This window comes from Eleginops maclovinus, chromosome 23 (genome assembly GCF_036324505.1).
Source record: "Eleginops maclovinus isolate JMC-PN-2008 ecotype Puerto Natales chromosome 23, JC_Emac_rtc_rv5, whole genome shotgun sequence".
Taxonomy (NCBI): Eukaryota; Metazoa; Chordata; class Actinopteri; order Perciformes; family Eleginopidae; genus Eleginops; species Eleginops maclovinus.
In genome coordinates, this window is record NC_086371.1 from 25,644,698 (window position 1) to 25,669,091 (window position 24,394).

The 24,394-nt window shown below is 41.1% G+C and overlaps 1 protein-coding gene across 3 annotated transcripts in view; it reads right to left on the reverse strand.

The window, feature by feature from the left end:
• Nucleotides 1-24,394, reverse strand: part of LOC134859296 (F-BAR and double SH3 domains protein 1-like) — a 31,687-nt gene that overhangs the window by 6,865 nt on the left and 428 nt on the right. For 2 of the 3 annotated variants that reach the window (XM_063875688.1, XM_063875689.1), the window contains exons 2-14: nt 16,101-16,198; nt 15,973-16,018; nt 13,439-13,512; nt 12,899-13,043; nt 11,433-11,569; nt 10,743-10,806; nt 9,652-9,780; nt 5,821-5,943; nt 5,108-5,203; nt 4,308-4,424; nt 4,095-4,199; nt 3,293-3,448; nt 1,211-1,339 (exon numbers count right to left, since the gene is read on the reverse strand). In XM_063875688.1, coding sequence (XP_063731758.1) covers nt 1,211-1,339; nt 3,293-3,448; nt 4,095-4,199; nt 4,308-4,424; nt 5,108-5,203; nt 5,821-5,943; nt 9,652-9,780; nt 10,743-10,806; nt 11,433-11,569; nt 12,899-13,043; nt 13,439-13,512; nt 15,973-16,018; nt 16,101-16,198 — 1,419 coding nt within the window. The remainder of the gene's footprint in view (nt 1-1,210; nt 1,340-3,292; nt 3,449-4,094; nt 4,200-4,307; nt 4,425-5,107; nt 5,204-5,820; nt 5,944-9,651; nt 9,781-10,742; nt 10,807-11,432; nt 11,570-12,898; nt 13,044-13,438; nt 13,513-15,972; nt 16,019-16,100; nt 16,199-24,394) is intronic. The other variant, XM_063875687.1, reaches the window with a different exon arrangement.

Consider the following 24,394-nt stretch of genomic DNA (forward strand, 5'->3'; position numbering starts at 1 on the left):
ACTGGAGCAGTGACCTATTGAAAATGTCTGTGAACACATCTGCCAGCTGAACGGCACACACCTTGAGAGCACGGCCAGGGATGCCATCAGGTCCAGGAGCCCTGTGTGCGTTGATCCTTTTCAGAGATCTACACACATCTGCACTGGTTAAAACCAGTGAGCAGGGATCCTGGGCCTTCTGTGCCTCCACAGCCGGGGGCTTCTCAAAGCGTGCATAAATGTGTTCAGTTCATCTGGGAGAGATGCAGACACTTCCTCAGCACTACTCGTTGTCCTTTTGTAGTCTGTTATTGTTTTCAGTCCAGACCACATGTTTCTGGCGTTGGAGCCCTACAACATAAGCTTTGCTTTAAATAGCTATTCTAAATGTTGGATATGTTAGATATGTTGGATTTGTTATATTAAGGTAAATCAAACTACTAAGCATGGTTTTAAAATGGCGAGCAGAATCTGAATTCTACTAATTATTCATTCATCACACTGATTTCATCAAGATGTAACAGTGATGTATATACACGTCATGTTATCATTTTAACATATTTGAGAATTTGTGAGGTTGTGTTGATTTCCAAAGCATGTATGAAGATCTGAATGGGACCATCTAAAGGCCTGGCCCAAACAGGGTCTGGGTGTTTTATTCCATTTTTAAATATAGTAAACTGTTGTCAACTTTATTTGGATTTGTGGTTTTTAACTCTGCTCACCCCTGATTTTTAAAGAACCGGTTTAGCCTTTTTAAATTGGAGTCTTAGGCTCTTTAACCTTTGTGGCGTAGGTCAGCAACTATTTTAGCTTTACCTTTTTTTATTTTAGTTGTTTTCAAAACTCTCTCAACACATGGACCTCTAGAGACCCTTTTGAAATGTGACAGGATTGAAGGCTGAGGACAGGAGACGTATTTAGTTTTACTGACTCTTACCCCCTTCATAAACACTATGCTTTACATTATTGCACATCAGGTGGAAGATTATACTGTAATTGGTTTTTGTATACATTTATATTTCGTGTCAATATACAGTATCTTCATATTTTTTTGCGTGGGAAGCGAAACACAGCACTTACCCACCGGAGAACTGTCTTTGCATCGCATGTTTTGTTGTCTCTGTGTTCCTAACATGAATTTTCTGTTCTACTTTACCATCGTAGTTTTCTGTCTGACAATAACTGCCTATAAAGCCTGATAAGAGTCTGTAATTTCAGTGATCTTTACCTGATAGCTGTAGATAACTCTGCAGGCTAGAGGGTAGATACACACTCCAGAGGCTGACACTGGATCTGCAAAGATGTCTCCATTCTCATCATCATAGTCCTCAAAGTCAGTCAGCTCAAACTCATCCTCCTAAAAAAAACACACATTAAACACATCAGTGTGACATGAGTAGACAAGGTATCTCACATTCTTTTAAATATGATTCATCCTTCAAATGGCAGCCTTTTTAAATAAGAGACCTACAACCCACCTCCATGGTTTTCATGTTTTCAGACTGGATCTTTTTTTTAAGGAAATGTCTGAAAAAATGGTTTCCTTTTAACAACGAATCCCACAAAAAGACTAATTCAACAGCGAATGTTTCTACTAACAGGTATTGTGTTTGTATAACAGCCAAATATATCTTCTACGTCTTTGCCATAAAGCTCCATCAAACTCTAACACAGCCCCAGTCCCTCAGGGTGTTCCCCGAGGTTCAGCGCTTGGTCCCCTCCATGTTGTTTTCTACAAACCAGTCATTGGTCCCATCATAACCCACCATGGCCTTTGTTTCCACTGTTATGCCGATGACACCCAGCTCTACATCTCCACCAAATCTATCACTGATGCACTCACTCTACCCTCATAAACTGCTGCAGAGTTATAAAAACCTGGATACAATCTAACTTCCCCAAACTCAGTTGGAACCTAAATCACTCATTAAAAATCTGCCATAATGTCTGCCTCTGTATTGTTGGCTCCACTGTTTCTGCTGTCCCACACATTGTTGTGCCCCTTTGTATGTTTTTGTGTTGAGCACTAGATGGCGCACTTGGTTTTTAAGTGACCTCACTGGCACAAGTGCGGCGATTGGGACTTGGAGAGCAACAGTTTTTTGACCTGTCTGTGCACATACACACTGAATAAAAGATATTGAAAGCTGAAAACTTTGTCGTACCTGGAGATTACACGCATTGTTCTGTCCTAGCTGCGCGCTCCTTTGCCCAACTTGACAGACAGCTAACACTCTGAGGGCTAAACTAGCAAATAAAAGACTTGGAAGCAGAAGTGTATTTCCTTTGTTGTTTACTTCTTTCTTTTCTTCTATTGAAGTGTTTTTCCCTCTAGATATTTGTAAAACTGCAAGTAAACAAATAGTACAAATTAAAGAATATATTGGTTCACGTTGCACAAAGGTACATATAGCCTAACAGGCAAATGTTAGCTATAATGCTAAACACGCTACATTAAGGCAGGGTTTCATATCTAATCTAATGATGCTAGTTTCCCAAAAACGTTTTCCATCACATTAAACAGACTACAAAACAAACAGTGGCTCATACAGTATTTTGTGTACTTACAAGTAAAGCCTTCTCAAGCATGAACGTGTTAAGTAAGTGACTCAACTTCTCGGTAAGACAGAGTACGAGTACAACTATTGCGAATGCACGTTAACTTCCTGTTAGTGCTTGACTATCTCAAAATTAACCACAAGGTGGCAGTAAAACACCATATTTAAACGTGTGCCATGACACGCATCCAATTAGTTTACCAAGTTTAGCCAATCTTAGGTGATATTAAGTGGCAATAGTCAGCACACACATCCTTAAATGTGTTTACATCTTTGATCAATCCCTCTCATTCGAAACCTACAATAACCACATTACCGAACATTTTGTAAATCACCTGGTGCTGCGAGGACTAGTGGTATAAACTGTATAACTGATGAGGTACAGTGCATGCAGAGCAGACACATCTCCACCCACAGATCTCTGCCACTGCAGGAGATTAGCAAAATCCATTTTGTATCTAGCAAGCCGATCTGAGGACCTGTCTGGGTTATTACTGATTACTTGTCTGTAATCTGTAACTTTCTGAACAATAATCTATGTTAACAAATTAAAGATTTATCTATGCATTTAAAATAAAAATATGACATTATAGATTTGGAGATTTCTTTACACATTTACAAATCTGATTGTGCACACATGTAGGCTATATACCTCCACACAAATAGTTCGGCTAGAAAAACGGGCTCCCCAATAATTCTCCACATATTTACCCAGAATTTCCTGGAGTTTGATTTAGTGTGTGTTTGCATACCGAAAAGTCCTCAGTAGACTTCCTCTGTTCACTGAGGTGTCTCTCCCTCTCCAGCTCCTCCTCTGCCTGGGTCATGGCGTTGTGAAACCACAGCTCGATTCCGGTGACGCAGTCTGACAGCAGAGCCAGACGAGCCTCTGCCTTCAGCCTGCTGAGCTGAGAGGAAGACAGTCAGTAAGAGACAAGCACGCACGCACGCACGCACGCACGCACGCACGCACGCACGCACACACACACACACACACACACACACACACACACACACACACACACACACACACACACAGATTACGCCACCTTAAAGTTATTAATGAATTGTACAGCGCTGTGTAGAGAAGGGTGACAGTAAAGTCTTTCATCTATTTGCATGAAATTTTAACATGAGCTTTTTTTGTTTTGTTCAAAACCAAATGGTCGCAATAAGCTAGGGGTTTTACCATAAAAAACATACTGTTCTCAGAGTCATAACTCATATTAAGTTATTTAGTACAAATGTGGAGCTGCAGTGGCTCAGTTTGTAGGTTTTGCTTGGGAACCGAAGTGTCGCTGGTTCAAGTCCTGATCAAAATACAGAGTGTGGACCAGTAGTTGGAGAGGTGTCAGTTCACCTCAAGGCACCAAACCTCTACTTGCCGCCGGAACACTGGCAGACGCTTTGCTCTGACACCTTATTGCATTAGTGCTTGCCTATATATTCTGTTTGTGTATGTGTGTGTGTATTTCGGGCTTATACGTGTGTAATTATAATATAACACCAGACTGAAGAACTGAATAGCCTAGGTGTTCAGGGTGAATCAAGTACCTTGGCTTTCCTCACACTGTCTTGCACCTCTGCTATCTTCTGCTCCACACTGAGGCACGTGTCCCCAGATAAGAGCTTCAACCGGCTTGCTAACGTCTGCAGAGCCTGACAGAAACATAGACAGAGGTCCATATACATTTATTTGTTATGGCCTGCCCAAAGCACATGAATCATGAAATAATAATAATAATAATAATTTAACGAAGGACTCACTCTCTCTCCGTGTTTGATGATCTTGTAGTCTTTGGCAGCTTTGGTAGCCCACTTCTTGGCCTCCTTCACCAGGCAGCCCTCTGCTTCTGCAGCGCTGAGCTCCTGCAGAGCAGACACCTGAAGACACCAGAGTCACACATCCCTCTATTCTGTGTTCCAGCATACATCAGCCGAGAGTCAATACAACAGCCTTTGTGAATATTATTACGTACTCAAAAGCACAGGTGTTATACTGGACTGCAAACTATTAAAGTTGATACTATAAAGGTTTTTCTTAGTTTGTTACTGACTTAAAGGGGCCCTATTCTGCTCCTTTTCAGGTTCATATTTGTATTTCCTGCTTCTACTTGGACATGTCTCCACCCTTTAATGTTCAGAAAGCTCTTTATTTTTCTCATACTGTCTGTGCTGCAGCAACTCTTTTCACCCTCTGTCTGAAACCAGAGCCCAGTCTGCTCTGATTGGTTAGCTGCTCAGTGATGTCGATTTCCTTAGCCTGTCATGTACAACGTGTTGGAGCCCTAGCCGATAGAAGCACAAGTGCTATATATGGATGTCAATATGTCACAGAAGTAAACAAAGGAATCAAAGTCCTGAGTGAGTGGAAAACAATTTCAGGGAACACATTACCATTTACATGCACTAAAACCTATAGAACAAAAGTACAGGAAAGGGGAAAAAGCAATAATAGGGCCTCTTTAAAGTTAGTTTTATCACAAAAAAGGCAGGTAAAATAAATGTTACTTATTTCAGTCAGAATATGTAAACATGAACTCCTGCACAGCTGACCTCACACACACCTTGTCACCTGGAGCGGGCTGGAAGGTGAATTCAGGGGTTTTGCTGAAGGAAACAGACTCCTGAAGGAACTGCAGAACATTTCTCTCTCTGGTCACCTGAGAACACAGCAACACATTAATGTTACAAACAAACCAATACCTCCTACTGTTCCAGTTGAAGAAAATATTCAGAGTTTGTCAGAGTTGGCTGGGACCGGTTGTACCTTCAAGCCACCAAAAGAGTTTCAAGCCTTATTAGACTGGATGTGGGTGGACAAAATCTCAGTATTTCCCTCTCTACAGAAAGGAAGACCAAGGTCTACAACGCTTTCTACGCCCTCGCAACATGAACCTCAGATGTCACTCAGCTGCCACCTTAGTGCAGACATTTCAAGTATGTGTTAGATTTCCTTCTGTAAATTCTGCTCCTTTTAAACGTTGAACAAACCTATTTATCTCTTCCCTCAAGATTCAAAAGATATATCTTTAAATCTGTCTTTGTCCTTATTTATTTACACCTCTTCTTGCATGTTTAATATATCTTCATTCCCAAGTGTCCACATTCCTGCTTCCTGTCGGCCTATACCTCCCTGTGACCCCTGCCCCCACCCCCGTCTTTTCAGAGCAAAGTGAGACATGTCTTATGTCTGGCTTTTCAGGGGCCGCCGTGGGAGACTTAGCGTGTAGAATTCTTTGATTTGAGAACATACACTGCGGCTGTCACGCACACATACCTTGGCCACACTGTCCCATATGGTGCTGAACTGTTTGTGTGTTCTGAGACAAGTGTCCATCTCTGTCCCACACAGCAGGGCGAAGTGGCCTCTAAAATTATCATAAACATCACCGTCCATTTGCTGAGGAGAGAAATAGAGTCATTTTTGAATATTTCAATTATAGTTTCACCACATATTCACCTAATAATGCTTTAAAGGTTCATTATTCTGTATCTGTTTCTGTATCAGGTACAGCAAATGTGTTATCCTTGTGTCCACTTAAAATCAATTCAAACACCGTGACACAATTCCATCAGATTAATGATAAAGACCTAGAGGACATTATTCAACATCTGAAGTCCTCCTCCTGCTGCCTTGATATTATACCTACAAGATTTTTCTAAAATGTTTTTCATAGCATGTCCTCAGAGCTACTTCATATAGTAGACAGGTCTCTTCACTCAGGTGTATTTCCACAGGCCCTGAAAACTTCAGTAATTAAACCGCCCTTAAAAAATAATAATCTAGACGCTTCAGTAATGAATAATTACAGGCCCATATCAAACCTCCCATTTCTAGTTAAAATCATTGAAAAGATAGTTTTTAAACAGCTGAGTAATTTATTGGGTGCAAATAACTGTTTTGATGTGTTCCAGTCAGGCTTTGGACCGCACCACAGCACTGAGACTGCTCTTGTTAAGGTCTTCAATGACATCCACTTAAACACAGACAGAATCTCAGTGCTAGTATTATTGGATCTCAGCGCTGCATTTGACACTGTTGACCACAACATATTACTAGACCGACTAGAAAACTGGTTGGGACTTTCGGCAACAGTTCTAAATGGGTTTGAATCCTACTTAAAGGACAGGAAACACTTTGTTTCTATAGGCAGCTACACATCAGAGCTGACAAATATGACATGTGGGGTTCCTCAAGGCTCATCTTGGGGCCTCTTCTCTTTAACATCTACATGCTTCCACTGGCTCTGATGATGAAAAGCAACAAAACAAGTTACCATAGCTATGCAGATGATACACACATTTACATTACCATTTCACCAGGAGTCTATGCTCCAATTCAAACACACATGAGTAAGTGCATTGAACAAATCAATGACTGGATGAGTCAGAACTTTCTCCAATTAAACAAAGAGAAAACTGAGGAGATTCTTCAGTCAGCACTGTTCAGAACAACAGCTAACGGCAGAAACCTGGTGTAGTCATGGACTCTGAATTTCAACAGTCACATTAAAACAGTTACTGAGTCCGCCTACTATCACCTGAAGAACATATCTAGGATTAAAGGACTAATGTCACAGCAGGATCTGGAAAAACTTGTCCATGCTTTTATCTTCAGTAGACTGGACTACTGTAACGGTGTCTTTACAGGTCTCACTCAGAAATCCATTAGAAAGCTGCAGCTGATTCAGAACGCTGTGGCTCGAGTCCTCACTAACACCAAGAGAGTGGATCACATCAGTCCAGTTCTGACGTCTTTACACTGAGAGAGTGGATCACATCAGTCCAGTTCTGAGGTCTTACACTGAGAGAGTGGATCACATCAGTCCAGTTCTGAGGTCTTTACACTGAGAGAGTGGATCACATCAGTTCAGTTCTGAAGTCTTTACACTGAGAGAGTGGATCACATCAGTCCAGTTCTGAAGTCTTTGCACTGAGAGAGTGGATTACATCACTCCAGTTCTGAAGTCTTTACACTGAGAGAGTGGATCACATCAGTCCAGTTCTGAGGTCTTTACACTGAGAGAGTGGATCACATCACTCCAGTTCTGAGGTCTTTACACTGAGAGAGTGGATCACATCACTCCAGTTCTGAAGTCTTTACACTAAGAGAGTGGATCACATCACTCCAGTTCTGAAGTCTTTACACTAGAGAGTGGATCACATCACTCGAGTTCTGAAGTCTTTACACTGGCTTCCTGTCTGTCAAAGAACTGATTTCAAAGTTCTGCTGCTGGTTTATAAAGCATTGAATGGTTTAGGCCCAAAATACATTTTCTGATCTCCTGCTACATTATGAACCATCCAGAACTCTCAGGTCTTCTGGGACGGGTCAACTTTCTGTCTCCAGACTAAGAACTAAACAAGGAGAAGCAGCGTTCAGTTATTATGCTCCAAATATCTGGAACAAACTCCCAGAACCCTGCAGGTCCGCTGCTACTCTACTACTTTAAATCCAGGCTGAAAACATTTCTTTTTGCCGCTGCTTTTAATTGAACTGTTCTGATCTTACATTGTACTGTGACTTTTATTCTGCACTGTAACTTTTATTCATGTATTTTATACCTGTTGTGTTTATTTCATTATCTTTGCTCTTAAATGACTGCTTTTAAATGCTATTTCTTAATGCTCTTAATGTCTTTCATTTCTGTAAAGCACTTTCAATTGCCTTGCCTATTGTCCTTGTAAAACACAGGTTTGCTCAACGAATGCAGTTGTAGTCCATTTGTGCTACAAAGGAAATCTCTTTTTTGTGGTGGATTTTGAGAGTTCCGCAGCCTGAAAAAAAAATCAGCTGATACTGATGTATCTCTGGCCTTTGTTCATAATCATAATATTTTTTAAAGGTGTTTAAATTTAGCAAAATCTTGATAATTAATCAAATAACCATAAATCTTTTAAGGGCCTCTTGGTTGTTTTGTGTAAAGTTAAGACCGAAATTCTCCTTACTATTGTTTGGTAATAGGTTTAAAAATGGACATACAGTATATGCATATTCCATTACAGCAGCACAATCTAGCAGCTCTTAGTATTGAGAAATATGTTGCGAAATTTTTCATGCACAGATCGCTTTAAGCTCTCTTATTATTTTATTTTTGTATATATTTATTTAATTAAAAAAAATAAGGGGCATGATACCAATATTTACCCACTTTTTTCCACTTACCCCAAACACAGAACATTTTTTCCACACATGCAATAAAATAATAAAAAGTAAACAAATAAATAAATTAGGTCAAAGAAAAAAAAAGTATTATTATAATGATAAATAAGTAAATAAATCCCGCCTTAAGCTCTCTTAAGAGTTGGCTGATGTCCTTTGTGGACTTAATTATAACTCAGTACTTTTACTAAATATTTTAGGGCAGTCTTCTTGTACTAACCATGAGTATTGTCTGCTGTTTTAGACTGTATATTATTTTTTGTAATTAAGAAAATGTGTGTTAGGGCATGATATAACAACACAAAGGATATATACAGTACAGAATAAAATCCTACCTACTGTCCGCCCTCCAATGCCACCCTGCCATGACCCCTTTCTACCCCATGTACAATGTTCTAGAACCCCCAATGGACTGCATATTGCTGAAATTGTCACATTGTTTGAGCGATCACCTGTGGACCTTTCTACCAGTGTTATTAGTTAAAGGTAATTATTAGAATAAGGGTGTGACATGTTTTGTTTGTAAAATGATACACCAAGAAGGAGGAGATGAGGAGTTGATTGACATATTGAGTGAATAAGTCTTACACTGCAAGCAAACTGATCAGACCAGCAGTCTGCAACAGCTCAGGAAATCACTGATTTATCAGATTTACAGCTTCCCTTTCTAGTGTGTGTGTGTGTGTGTGTGTGTGTGTGTGTGTGTGTGTGTGTGTGTGTGTGAGTGTGTGTGTGTGTGTGTGTGTGTGTGTGTGTGAGTGTGTGTGTGTGTGTGTGTTTGTGTTGTGTGTGTGTGTGTGTGTGTGTGTGTGTGTGTGTGTGTGTGTGTGTGTGTGTGTGTGTGTGTGTGTGTGTGTGTGTGTGTGTGTGTGTGTGTGTGTGTGTGTATGTGTGTGTTAGTGTGTGTGTGTGTGTGTGTGTGTGTGTGTGTGCGTGTGTGTTTACCTCCATTATGTGGGGTAAGTCGTGAGTATAGTAGTGTTGGTGATGGCCGTTGACGGCTGATAAAGCCAGCAGATACTCGTTACGAGCTTCCGTCAAGCGATCGTCACACTCCCTCAAACTGGCGTTGAGCTGCACACACACACACACACACACACACACACACACACACACACACACACACACACACACACACACACACACACACACACACACACACACACACACGCACACATAATTGTATTTGTTGTTGTTTTAAAGTGAGAATGCAACAACTAAAACACTTTTTTTTTTATGCAAAAGGGACCAACATATAACCATGTTCTCATAATTAAATAACTTTTGAATGGTTCATTTCCTTTTTTAAAGCTGCTGATGTAATCATTTCACATATAATGATATAATTGAATTTAAATGAACTCTTTCTGAAACGTTTGTCCCTGGTAGAGACAGAAACCGACCATTTGGATGTATTGGAAGATGTTTTTGTGGGCCCAGTGGCATCCAGTCGCAGACCCAGCTGTTATTATTACAGGATTTACTACAACATTTTTAAATAATAGACTACAAATCCCTGCGCTCTACCTGGGGGACTGAAAACTTAAATTGTTGAGTTTCTTATTTATTTAGCTCATGAATATTTGTAAGATAAGAAGTGTAGAGATCCACATAATTGACAACATTTGATTATATTCAAGTGCATTTCACGTATGCTGCGGTAAGTATATGCACGTTAACCTTCAAGTTTGTTCATTTCAAATCCAATGTTCCTTCTTTAAAAGAATAGTCAAGGCATGTTCTTTGATTCTTGGTTAAGTTATTACATTTTGGAGTTTGATAACATTTTAGGTGGTGTTCAGTTCCAAAGGCATTAACACAACAGAATTTTGCATTCCAAATGAATCAGCACAATAGGACCAGCTCAACAATGTAAAATTAAGTCACAATAATATGGGATATAATATATACAGCATATAAGGAAATACTCAAACATCAGACCAATGGTACAAACAGGACGGAATTGTATTTTGGTCTGTGTAAGCAGCTCATTTCTGTATACAAACCATAATAACAAAGATCATTCAGTTTCATACCTTAGCAGTCATCTTTTGTAGTCCTGTCTTAAAGTAGAAGATCCCATGCTCACTTTTTCTGGCCCTGAAAGACATATTATATAACATCTTTACACTACAATGAAGCTTCTTATCTTTTAATTTATTAACATTAATTAAAGCCATTTTTGTTGGTTTGTTTTGCTTCACGGACACAGTGTATGGCGAGCTGTTTGAGTATTTATTCCATATCCTTGATATCAGACGGCAGTTGTGTACACTAGGTGGCTCTTTGTTAGCACTTGTTTGGCACTCTGTTTTATTAGTTGAATAAAAATTTTTACTAGTCATTATTTTTCAGCCACTAGTGGCACTTTTTTGTCCAAATAGTTCTGACATAAGCTTCTCCTACTAAAGACTTTCAGTGTCACTAGTACGGTCAGAGGACCTCTAGTTCATCAAAACGCTTACAAGTTGCGACTTCTGTGCTATTACTGCATCTCCTGGTGTCACTAGTAAGGCTTATGTAGGAACTAGTCGGACAAAAGTGCCACTAATTGCTGAAAAAGAGTGACTTGTAGATTTTTGTATTCAACTCGTAAAACAGAGTGCCAAACTAGTGTGACCAAATATCTAACAAGTGCTAACAATGAGCCAACTAGTGTAGGCAACTGCCGTCTGATATCAAGGATATGGAATAAATACTCAAACGGCTTGCCATAACAGTGTAACCTGGTCTGTGCATCAGCTGACTTCTCTTTGGCTACGTTGGCGATGTGGCTGAGCTGGTGGTAGCTCTTCTTGATCCGCTGCAGCTCCCTCAGAGCATCCACCACCTCCCCCTGGACCCTCTGCAGCCGCTCCAGACCCTAACACACACACACACACACACACACACACACACACACACACACACACACACACACACACACACACACACACACACACACACACACACACACACACACACACACACACACACACACACACACACACACACACACACACACACACACACACACATAAATGTTTCTATTCATTTATTTGTATTCACATTTTAAAAAACTATAAGGAATTTGATGAAATCTTTAATTGCAAAAAAGGTTTTTGGGTCATCCTGACCTGAGTATTTCATTCACAGGACTGATTCCCACTGACTGATTGTTGGCTTCTTAGCTTCTCTTCACACATGAGAAAGTTTGTCTTTGTCTCCAGACAGCATGAAACATGGCTAACACTAGCTGACATGCATGCATGACTTGTTCTTGAGTAAAGGTAGAAGTACTCAGATCTTGTACTTGAGTAAAAGTAGAAGTACTCAGATCTTGTACTTGAGTAAAAGTAGAAGTACTCAGATCTTGTACTTGAGTAAAAGTAGAAGTACTCAGATCTTGTAGTGAGTAAAGTAGAAGTACCAGAGTGTAGGAATACTCTGTCACAGTAAAAGTATTCTAAATGTTCCTCCAGTGAAAGTAGAAAGTACTCTCATCTAAATGTACTTAAAGTAGAGACAGTAAAAGTAGTCATTGTTTGATTGGTCCATTTCAGAATAATATCTCTGATATGTTTTATAATGATTGATCATTAAAGTGTTCTCAGAGCTGGTAAAGGTGCAGCTAGTTTGAATGGCTTTGTATACTGCAGGGTAGCTGCTGGATTTACTCCAGGTGAACTACAGTCTGATTTAAGGTTTGATTATATTTACCATCATTAATCCAAATCGGTACAGTAACTAAAGGTGTTTAGATTTAGAGTAAAAGAACACCATTTATCTCTGAACTGTAGTGGATTAGAAGTACAGAGTAGCATAACGTGGAAATAATCGAGTAAAGTACAAGTACATGAAAATTGTACTTAAGTACAGTACTTGAGTAAATGTACTTAGTTACTTTACAACACTGCTGACATTCAATAACAATTCAAATTTGACAAATTAAAACACATTAGAACCTTAACTTTTTTCCATTTTTAACTGGAGGTTTTCCGCCATTAAAGCCTATAATCCCAACTTCTGAAGAAACTATGCTGCAGTTGGCCGAAACATATTTATTTTTTCTTAACATTTCAAAAGTTTGCTTAAAATGAACTTGTCAGTGAGCGGAAACACACAGATAGTAGTTTGTTTTAATGATGATACTGCAGATAATAACTTCCTGAGTGTTTTCAGTAGTGGAGCACTGTGTGTGCAGCTCTCTCACTCTCTTAGCTCGGATGTCCTTTGCATTGCGAAGACTGTTGGAGACTTGTCCAATCAGGCGGCGGTATTCCTCTGCAGCGGCTAGTCGCGATGCAGCAGACTGAGCTGTAGCATCTACCACCGATCGCCACACACCAAACACACTCCTGAAGGCACACACACCGATAGGCATAAACTGACAATCCTAATTATTGTAAGTGACCTTTAAACTTCTCAGTGATCCCCTTTCAGTAAATGATGAAACTAATAGGAACATGAGCCAAAACCACACTAACTTCTATTATTCGACTAGTATTTTATATTGATTAAAGCCCCAATGCCACTTTTAAACACGTCTGCTGAAATGTATTCCAACTGAAAAAAAATGTTTTGTTAAAAATGTAATTATTGTTATGTTAAAAGGTTAAGCAGCTGATGAGAGAGCTACGGTGTCTGTGATTGTGTGTGTGTGTGTGTGTGTGTGTGTGTGTGTGTGTGTGTGTGTGTGTGTGTGTGTGTGTGTGTGTGTGTGTGTGTGTGTGTGTGTGTGTTTGTGTGGTACCCAGAGGCGATGGCATCTGTGTTTCCTCTTTGCCAGTCTCTTTTCTGGTACTGGACAGCCAACCTCTGAAGAGCCTGAAAATAAAAAAACTCTTTATTAACCAGTTACTCAAACAACACACATCTCATGAGGACGTGATTTGAAGTACCCACAATGCTTTTCTGAACTCTTCTTCACTCAACTCTATCTGTTAGTATAGTTTTTTAAGTATATTATAATACTACCTAGTAGGGGTGGGGGAAATAATCGACACAGCATAGCATTGCGATACTTTTGCGTGATATTGTATCGATAGACGGACACCAAGTATCGATATTTTATTATATAAACTATTCATATTGCAAATCCAAATTAAAGTCTTTAGTAACAATTGATTTTTCAATCCACTAGATGGTGCTGAGCTGTTTCTTGTGCGCTCATGGCCATGGGTAAAGTCAGTGGGATTGGCAGGAAGTTAGTCCAAACAAAGATGGAGAAAGAAATCAGAAATGCGTCATATCGCAATATATCGTATCGCAGTACTTTCATATCGTAGAATCGCAATACTATCGTAGCGTGGCTTAAGTATCGCAATAGTATTGTATCGTGGGGATCCTGGTGATTCCCAACCTCTACTTGACACGAACTTTAAACACAAGGTAGTACGACTCAAATGCACGACCCCAGCAGACAGAGTTAAAGTACTAAAAAAATACTTTATTTCCCCCCAAAATGCACAAAAACAACAAGAACTCAAGACGCTCACATGGAGGATTAAAAAACACAATGCTGGTACACTGGTTACTGACTCACAGACAGGACAAGACCAACTGGCACAAGACAGGGGGAGACAGGACTATTCAAACACGAGGTGACAGGGAACAGGTGGAAACAATTAGGGGCGGGGCTGACGCTGACGAGAGCAGTGACAGGGAGTCAAGAGACCTGGAACGAGACGCAGGAGGTGGGTACCAAAACAAAACAGGAAATGGGAGACAAGACAAAAATGACTAAACAAAACATAAAACCTGACCAACCATAGACCTGGGGCATGATGACCCAAACAAGAAACTTGACAAGATTAACATCTTCGATGAGACACAACACTACTACCTAGTAGTAATGCCTTACGCCGTGGCTACACTGGATGCGCCACTGAAGCGCAGCTTACGTTGAGCGCACGTTCTGCAGAATGTATCATTTACTGGCTACACCGGCAGCGCACATACAGCGCACGTACGGTGCAACGTACAGGCAAAGGAACACTTTCGTTGTCTTCAGTTTTTGGATCCAGCATGACAACAATGAAACTGCAACACCGAGTTTGTGTTTCATCCATCGATCGTCTGTCGTTATCTTATCTGTAGGCTGAATAATTTGGCTAATGAATTTTGACGACAACAGATATCTCCATGGCAACTTGTCTATAAGAGTCTCCGGTGAAAGGAAACATGTATTCATTTCCTGTATACCAGTAGTTGAATTAAAAAAGAAAACATACAGACATGTTATGACTCATTTCTATGTAAAAAGGGTCGCGCACACCCCGCGCAAAAATAAATAAATAGAAGACTGGTCTATTTTAGCAAATCTGCGCGGCGCTTGCGCAGCATTTGCGCGCTGCTCTCACATCTGGTGTAGCCACTTTCATTGATTACAATGGAATCTATTGTTGCAACGTGCGCTCAACGTGCGCTCAACATGCGCTGCGCTTCAGTTGCGCGTCCAGTGTATTATGAGCAACTACCAAATTCTGACTTTTCCATGACTCAGCTGTGCTCTAATGCTAATCAGCATTTCATTTAATCCACAACTGTGCTGAAGTACAGGCTCACAGAAAGGCTAGTGTGGCTGTAAACTAAAAGTACCTCAGGGTATACACAAACACACCGACACACACACATTTATTAGAGGATCACACGTATGTGCCACATTCTCCAGCATAGTGAGAACACGTGAAGCTCTCTCCAGAGAGTGAGGCACATCTGAGGCTGCGTCTCATTTTCGATACCTCCCTCTGTACACTTCCACGTTGACACTATGAACACAATTGGGCAGTGTCTTGCTTTGGACCGGGTAGCACCGTTGGCTGCTGTGACTCAACCAGACAGGACGATCGCCACTGTTGGATACTATTGTTTGAGGTGCATCATCATTGCAGACTGCCCAAATCACCAAATACAATTAGGATGACTTCTAACAGTATGTTCCTACTTATATTAATAGAGAAAATTCCCGAAATCATTCACTTTATGGCAGCCCCAGCCATCACAGCTGTTCCCGCCATTTCCGTTACGTAGCCAAGATGGCGATCGTTGAGTTCGAGAAATGTCCAAGGCTCAACACTCAAATGTCTGAGTGCCTATTCGGGAAGGCATAACCCTGGTGTTGTAAATTACCAACACACACATACACATACACATACACACACACAACACAGCATTGAGGTACTGATATTGGACCTCAAATCAATAAATCATGAGCATTTCCCGTTAAAAAAAACAATGTTCCAGTAATACGACTGATAGTGGACTAGAATAGCCCTGTGCACTCACCTGACCGTACTCTTTCTCCATAGCTGCTCGCTGCTTGCTGAAGGTCCTTGGGGGGGTAGGGTACACAGAGGACACGTCATTTCTCAGAGAATCAACGAAGGGATTTCAAAAGTTCACAACAACTGTACCTGATCTCTTCCAGAAGCTCAGTGTCCTGATGTTGTTTGCTCTGCAGTTTGCTCAGCTGTTCTGAAAACACCAGCTTCACCTGCTGACTCTCCTTGACCTACACACACACACACACACACACACACACACACACACACACACACACACACACACACACACACACACACACACACACACACACACACACACACACACACACACACTTAGTGCAACAGTTGTAGGGAAGTCAATGTTGTGGGAGAACTTCTTTCACTATTCCATCAGTCAGTGTTTGTTTTATTATAACCCTTAACAATGACTTTTTAAAAAACTTATCTCAATGAGTGTTCTGAAGTAAGGAAAATAAATGCTTTCATTTTGTCCATATGTTTAAGGACTGTGTGTGTGTTTTACAACTGGTTTGAGAAAAAAAGGTGGTGTCCTCTTTATATTTCCTGTAGCCTACATGCAACAGTTGGCAATAACATTAGGTTAAATTGAGTTAGGGCGAATATTTTTGAGTCTCACTCTAAAGCCTGTGAGGTCTGAAATAACTTATAACATTTAATGAGCTTTTATAGTGCGTTCATTTAAACAGAAGCCTTGCAGTCAGACATTTTTTTTTAAATGACAGCTCAAGACACACCTTTTGAATGAAATTTTATCAGCGACATCCTCCTTCTTAAAATGTAGTTTTTAGAATCTATTATTTATTTAAAAAACGTTTACATTTTACATTGTTTCATTTATTTTAAGGGTATTAAATGTTTTAAGTTATATTATTTAACAGTTTTATCAGCGACATTTCCTTTTAAGTTGGCCTTTTTATCTCTAGATGGTTAATCCTCTATTCAATACGTTTTAATTGTTATTATTTTATCGTGCATACAGTCACATTTCTGTTCAGCCCGTGACTAAATAAATCGTCCATGTTCACAAAGAAGCCTCCCGTGAGTTACTACGTAAATGGCAACGAGGATAAAGTTACAGCAGATGCCTCGTGGATATGCATGCAAATGAGCAACACTGCTGAGTGGCTAGGTTAACGGCACAAAACACCGGACTGTGGCGTGCGCTAAGAGATGGCGGCGTCCATGGTAGGAAACACCGCGCCTTTTGATAGTCAATCCCAGACGAAATATTGTGAAGTTCTCCACCATTTGTTTTTGAAGCTAATGTGATCGATGATATACGTCGGCAGAAAGCTATTTTGCTCAGTTCAGTTGGCAGTCAGACTTACAGTCTTATGAGGAACCTCGTCAGCCGGGCGAGGCCTGCATCTGCAGCCGCCCCTGCTTGCTAAGAAGATGCCGTGCACAGAAGCTGTGTGAGAAGGGGAAAGGGGAGGGGGCGCAGCCGTGGTTGACAGTTCACCTCTGGGTCTCCCAAATGGAATGGACAAGGGGGGAAACGGGGGATCCACTGTATAGAGCAGGGTTAGCCAACCCGGTGCCCGCAGGCACTTGGTCACTTGCAGGGACCATGTGAGTCGCCTGCAGGGCATGTTCTAAAACTAGTCACCATGGAGCCCCGTCTAAAATTTGTATTTAATTGTGTTGCTGCTCTTTTTGAATCAACAACACTTGCATTTTTATTTTATTTTAAAATGACAATATTGAATATACAATTTTAAAAACAAAAAGGGTTTTATGTATATATGAACTCTGACCCTTTCTGGGGCCAGAGTTCAATTACACGCGCAAGCCAAATCTCTATTGCTGAGACAATCTAGCGGGAGCAGCTACGATGGGGCGCTAGGTGCGGGTTTTACCCTAAACATGGAAGAAAAGCGAAAGAGAAATTACTTTTTTACAACAGTGAAAGAAAAGTTCACTTTGCCGGGCGACTGTGTCACGAGGCCGGTGAAAGACTCGCAAAAAGCAACGGAAGCTTCATTTAGAGCTGCACATTTTTTAATAAAGAACAAGAAATCCCTTTCGGACGGAGAGGTCTTGAAAGGTGCAATGATGCTTATTGCAAACACGGTTTTCAAAGACGAGAAGAATGGTTCCGATGTCATCTCCACTCTCTCCGATGTCCAACTGGGTGCAAGTACGATGGTTAGGAGGGTGTCGGCTAGGTCTGGGAACTTGACAGAGCAGCTGGACCGGGATCTGGCTAAGTGCCGGTGGTTTAGCATCCAGTGCGACGAGTCAGTGGACAGAAGAGGTACATTGCATGATGAGATTTATCCGAAAGGTGTTTGAGTATTTCTCCACAAAAGCAGAACTCCTGATACTACTGCCACTGAAGACAACAACGAGGGGAGTTGACATTTACATCGCGGTGAAGAGGTCCTTCGTAGAGAAAAAGACCCCATTAGAAAAGCTGGTGTCGGTGACTACAGACGGGGCTCCCGCCATGACGGGCCGACATGCAGGCTTCATTGCCCAATGCAAAGGTGACCACAGACTTCCCGTAATTCCACATTACCACTCATCATTCACTAGCAGGCACTATGTTTATGTACGGGGTGTAATTCCATGTAGAACCGCCACTGCCCCAAACCCAGTGAAATTGTGAAGCGCTACAAATTGAACTCAAGGAATAGGAAGCTGGGAGAAACCGTCATGGAGTATGTAGCTGTGCTAAGGAAGTTAGCGCAAGATTGTAACTATGTAGGCAAGTTAACAGAAATGCTGCTTGACAGGCATACTGATACTAAGAGTTGCAACACTCCCATAGACCTCCGTTGTAAAAAATGGCGGCGCCTACTTCCGGGGTATGGACATCGAGATAGTTCCAAACATTGGCATTTGGGCGTTGGTCCCCGTTCACTTACATTGCGGCGCATCGATTAGTTCCAGAGGTAAGTTGCTGAAATATTGACCTCTTTTGAAATAACAACTGTTTATATTGTATTACAGGCCCTTTATGATGCTTATACTGGTCTTCATATATGCACAGCGTAATTATCTATATTTTATCTTGGTTGTTACAACCAATTTGCAAGCATTGCCTGCTAGTTAGCTAGGGCGACTTCGCCAGCTGTGAAGGTAAGAGTTCGGTAATGAATCGTTAGTGACTTTTATATTAATTATTTTGGGTAACTAACAAGCAGGATTTGGATTGATTATCAGGGGGGGGGGGTTTGTGATTAATATTTCATTTAATATCGCATAGACTTTTGGGATATACTAACTTTTCATTATGTTGACAGTACTTACTGTACTACATTTTTTGTACTGTTCCGTGTTAACTTTATTGGTGAAGTTAGTGTAAGGGATGTCAACTCATGAACGAAGCATGAAGACTCAGGTTCCCGTGATATATCTCAGATACTCATTTACTGTGAGGAAACTTTGTATTGTAATGTACATAGTTTAATGTTAACTAGTTTAATTTAACCAAATGAACACTTTTTCAGCCTCATATCAACCAAGGGGGCTGCTGCTGGTGGTGAACGGGAGCTGATTTTGGCAGAGACTGGTATGGAATTTATAAGCAAAATCACAAATCAATAAAACAGCCCAGTTACGTTAAAATGGAAATCATGAGACGTCTATCATCAGATGAATGATATGGAAAGGAAAAGTTAAGTTAGAACTACTAAAGCCAGTAGTGCGACCCATGCTAACATGAACAAAGCTTTTCTCCAATACAATTTAAAACTAATCTAAGTAATACCCAGCTTTCCGTTGTCACCCTGCCTCTCCAAATGCAAAACTGATATTAACAAATATGCAATAATGCAATGACAGCTGGAAAACTGCTTAAGTGTGTGTTTTCTTTAATATTTACCATTCAATAATGCAATCGCTGCTGTCTGTCCCACTGTAGATTTATTAAAGAAACAAGTCACAAGTGTGGGAAGATGAGCCATATTCAGAAAGTGTGTGGGTCAAAAGGCTCAGTTAGTGCTTCACAAGTGGAGTATATCAGAGATATAAGAACGTGAAAACTCAGGGAGCAAACTATGTCAGCCAGGGGGAGGGTGAAAAAGATGACATAGACACAGAAGAGGTCATGTTCACTTTGTACAAAATAGATGAAATAGACATAACAGCAGAGGAGCCATTTGTAGAAACACTGACTGTCAAGGAGACTGAAACACAGTTTGAAGGATGAAGGATGTGGGGTAGCCTAGAAAGCTAGGCACACCCTAGCGGTAGCTAATTTAATTTGCAGCCAGTGTTCTGCCTAGTAACTCCTCGTTAGCTTGCGAGCTGCAAATTCTTAACTCTGGTTTGCCCAATCACATCGTGTGATTGTCGGTGGGCAGGCTTAACATAATGACTACAGAGTTGCGACCGTTCCACGTGTAGTTCCTGCCGGTCTCTGCTACCTGTAAATAAAGAAGATGGCTGCTGCTGGCGAACAGCAGTCTTTTGAATCGACTTTGGCCTCGACTTTAAACAATTTGGAGTTAAGCTTTTTTTTGAAAAATGAACAGATAACGGCACTGAAGGCAATTATTCTGAAGAAAGATGTTTTCTGAGTTTTGCCGACCGGATACGGCAAAAGTTTAATTTATCAGCTAGCTCCGCTGGTGGCCAAACGCATGGGACTCAGTGAGGACCAGGTAAACGAGGCTACCAAATTTGGACTCCCGGCCCTGCAACTTGGCAAAGGCGACCAGGAGGAAATTCGAAGCGGCCGGTGCCAGTTGATTTACGGGACTCCTGAATCCTGGCTTCTTCAGAAACAATGGCGAGATATGTTGGCCACCAAGGTCTTCCAAGAAAACCTATTAGGGATTGTAGTGGATGAGGTTCATCTCACTTGCAAATGGTAAGTATGGTTTAGTGATGAAGTAGATATTCAACAAGTAATCTTAACTGAATGATGTTGGAGGTATGCTACAACCAAAGCTATAACAAACTACTCTGATGTTACACAGTTCTATAAGGCTCAGATGTTACAGCAGTGACATCACAGAACAGTTAACTAATGGATGTTTGATTCAGACCTAAACATTTTTAGTTGTAGAACGTATTGTGTTACTTTTTCCGTCGCTCTGACTACGTCAACTTCTTCGTTGCTCTGATTGGTTGTAGCGCTATCCTATTGCGTGCAGAGGGAATATGTAAGACAACCATTTATCCCGCCCCTCGGTTTGAGCCCTGCCAATTGTGTGTGCCCAGACCAAACATCTTGGTCTGGTTTGCCAGGCTAGATGTGGGGTAACAGTGGTGAACCAGCCCTACAACCATGCAGAGTGAGACTCAGAACATACACAGAACATAGGGTAAATGTTTTTGGGGCAGTTATGGTAAAAGTGCAGCACAAGAAGTCAGTAGAAAGCCTACCTGTGGTAGTTGTGCCAGGGACGAGCCCTAGTCTAGTTGGCAGAAACTGGATTACCGGTGTTAAAACCAGATGAGCAAGGTTGTGCGGTGACTACAAACTTACTGTAAATCAAGTATCAAAACAGGAGCAGTATCCAATTCCCAGGATTGAAGACTGGTTTGCCAGCCTGTCAGGTGGACAGAAATTCACAAAGCTAGATCTGAGTCATGCATATCACCAAATCCCTATGGATGAAGAAGCAAAAAAAAAAAGTGAACATAAATACACACAAGGGCTTATTCACACACAAAGTGCTACCTTTCAGAGTATCATCTAGCCCAGCTATTTTTCAACGAACCATGGAGGGGCTGTCTACAGGACATCCCTAGAGTGGCAATATTCTTGGATGATATCCTGCTGACAGGGAATGACGACCAAGAGCATCTGCAGACTCTTGTCCTTGTGCTGAAACAGCTACAGGAGGCCGGTCTCAGGCTCAGAATAACCAAGTGTTCCTTCATGAGTGAGGAAGTGATGGTTCTAGATCATAAGGTGGATGCAACAGGACTGCACCCAGTCCATGAGAAGGTGCAAGCAATCAAAGAGGCACCCACACCTTCAAATGTGATAGAGCTCAAATCATATCTAGGACTGTTAAACTATTATAACAAGTTCCTGCCCTATCTGTCAACCACCCTTGCTCCAGTGCACAAACTGCTACAAAAAGACACGAAGTAGCAGTGGAGAGCCACAACAGACGGCGTTTGAAAAGTCAAAAGACATGATGCAGTCAGCTGAAATGTTGGTGCATTATGACCAAGAAAAGGACATTGTACTATCATGTGATGCATCACCATATAGATTAGGTATAGTGCTCTCACACCGCATGCCAGATGGGACTGAAAGACCCATTGGATTTACATCACGGACACTAAATGCTGCCGAAAAAAACTCACAACTTGAAAAGGAAGGACTGGCAGTGGTTTTTGGAATAAAACGCTTCCACAAGTACATTATGGACGGAAGTCCACTATAGTGACAGATCACAAGCCCCTGTTGTCACTTTTCAGTGAGATGCGAGCCGTACCCCAAATGGCATCACCAAGGATCCAACGTTGGGCCGTGACCTTGACAGCCTATGAATGCACCATAGTGTACAAAGAAGGAAAGTACCACAACAATGCAGACGCACTGAGCCGCCTGCCCCTACCAGAGAAACCTGACCTGGAGAGGCCAGAACAGAGGGTTCTCATGCTGGAGAGTTCTGACATCACACTTGTGACAGCTGATGAAGTGAAAGTATGGACAGATAAGGATCCAGTACTCTCACCTGTGCGGGAAATGGTACACAGAGGCTGGACATCAGAATTAAAGGAGATTGAGTTTGGCCCCTATGCAGTGAGGAAACATGAACTCAGTATCCAAAATGGGTGTCTGTTGTGGGGCGCAAGAGTTATTGTGTCAAAGCCAGGCCAAGAAAGTGTTTTGAGACAGCTTCATCAGTGCCACCCGGGAGTGTCCAGAATGAAAGCACTGGCTAGGAGCTATGTATGGTGGCCAAAGCTCGACAAGGATGTGGAGGATACTGTCATGTCCTGTACAACATGTCAAGAGCACCGAAATGTTCCGGATTATGCTGGACCATTCATGGGGAAAATGTTTTTTGTGCGCATCGGTGCACACTCAAAATGGATGGATGTGGTTCCAGTAAATTCTGCCACTTCAGCCACTCCAATTGAGTGGCTGCGTACCAGTTTCAGTAACCATGGACTGCCTGAATTGTTGGTGTCTGATAATGGCACTTGTTTCATCAGTATAGAGTTCAAAGATTTTTACAATGTTCCGGTTGGATGCATATAACCTGCTTAAGGGGAAAGGGATGTTGTAATGGTAAAATATAGGAATGTTTGTCCACCAGTCCACTAGATAGAATGGTTACATTGAGGTTGTTGCCAGAACATGCTGTCCCCCACAATCCCTTGCGGCCGCAACAATTACCGTGACACAACATTCGGCCGTTCACGGAAAAAAACAATCGTGACAGAGAAATACGTTTCATGAAAGTTACGGTGCTTATTAAGCAGTTTAAAACTTATGCTGTAACTTTCCAAAGTGCTTTGTTTTGAACATTCAGCTCTATATTAACCAAAAGGAGAAATATGAACGTTACTTTTTTACTGAATTGATCAGATAAAGTCCACATTTCAGTGTTTACTGAGCTGTGTGGGGTTTCTGAAACGTTTTAAAACATGTTTGAATTGTGATATACAAAGTGATAGGTTAAGGCATAGCTAGTTTATTATAAACACATTTGTATCATTTTAACATCTTTCATATAATCATACATATTGGGATTCATGTGGATTCATACGTGTGGACCGGAGGGTGAGGGTGACGAGCATAAGTTTCACTTTCCTTTTTTATTTCAATTCCAACCTTGGTCCTGAAGAATATATGTCTCTCTGTTGTCCTCGTTCATAAAGCATAAAACAACACCATCAGAGCACGGTGCAGAGTCTCTCTGTGCGCTTTATAGAAGCTGTAGTCCCCCACAGCAGACGCACATTAATAACGTCCTTCATCATACATATGTGGGATAGTGAAAGTGCAGTCGGCATTCTCAAAGCACCACAGTCTCTTTTCCTTTTGAGTTCTCCTATCCACTATTCCTTAACCCGTGACATTTCACACAAAGGTCAAGGAATAGTAGATAGGAATAGATGATAGGAGCTGATTTTCTGACTATTCGACCGTACCCACGGAGTCACATTTCTGTTCAGCCCGTGACTAAATAAATCCTCAATGTTCACAAAGAAGCCTCCCGTGAATTGCTTCACTTAATTTTTTTTTTTTTTTTGAGAGGGATCATTATCTGTGTATAGTTTTTAGTATCATACCTTTTACCTCCTTGTGTTCTAACACATTGAATCTCTATTTTATGTTGTTATGCTGCATGTGTTCAAAAAAGGTCTTAACATCTGATCTGAGGTGAATTTCTTCTTATGGATTTTAATTTGCGACGTGTGCCCTATAGTAAAGCAATATTATTAAGTCTAACTCTAAAGCTTGTGTGGTCTGAAATAAC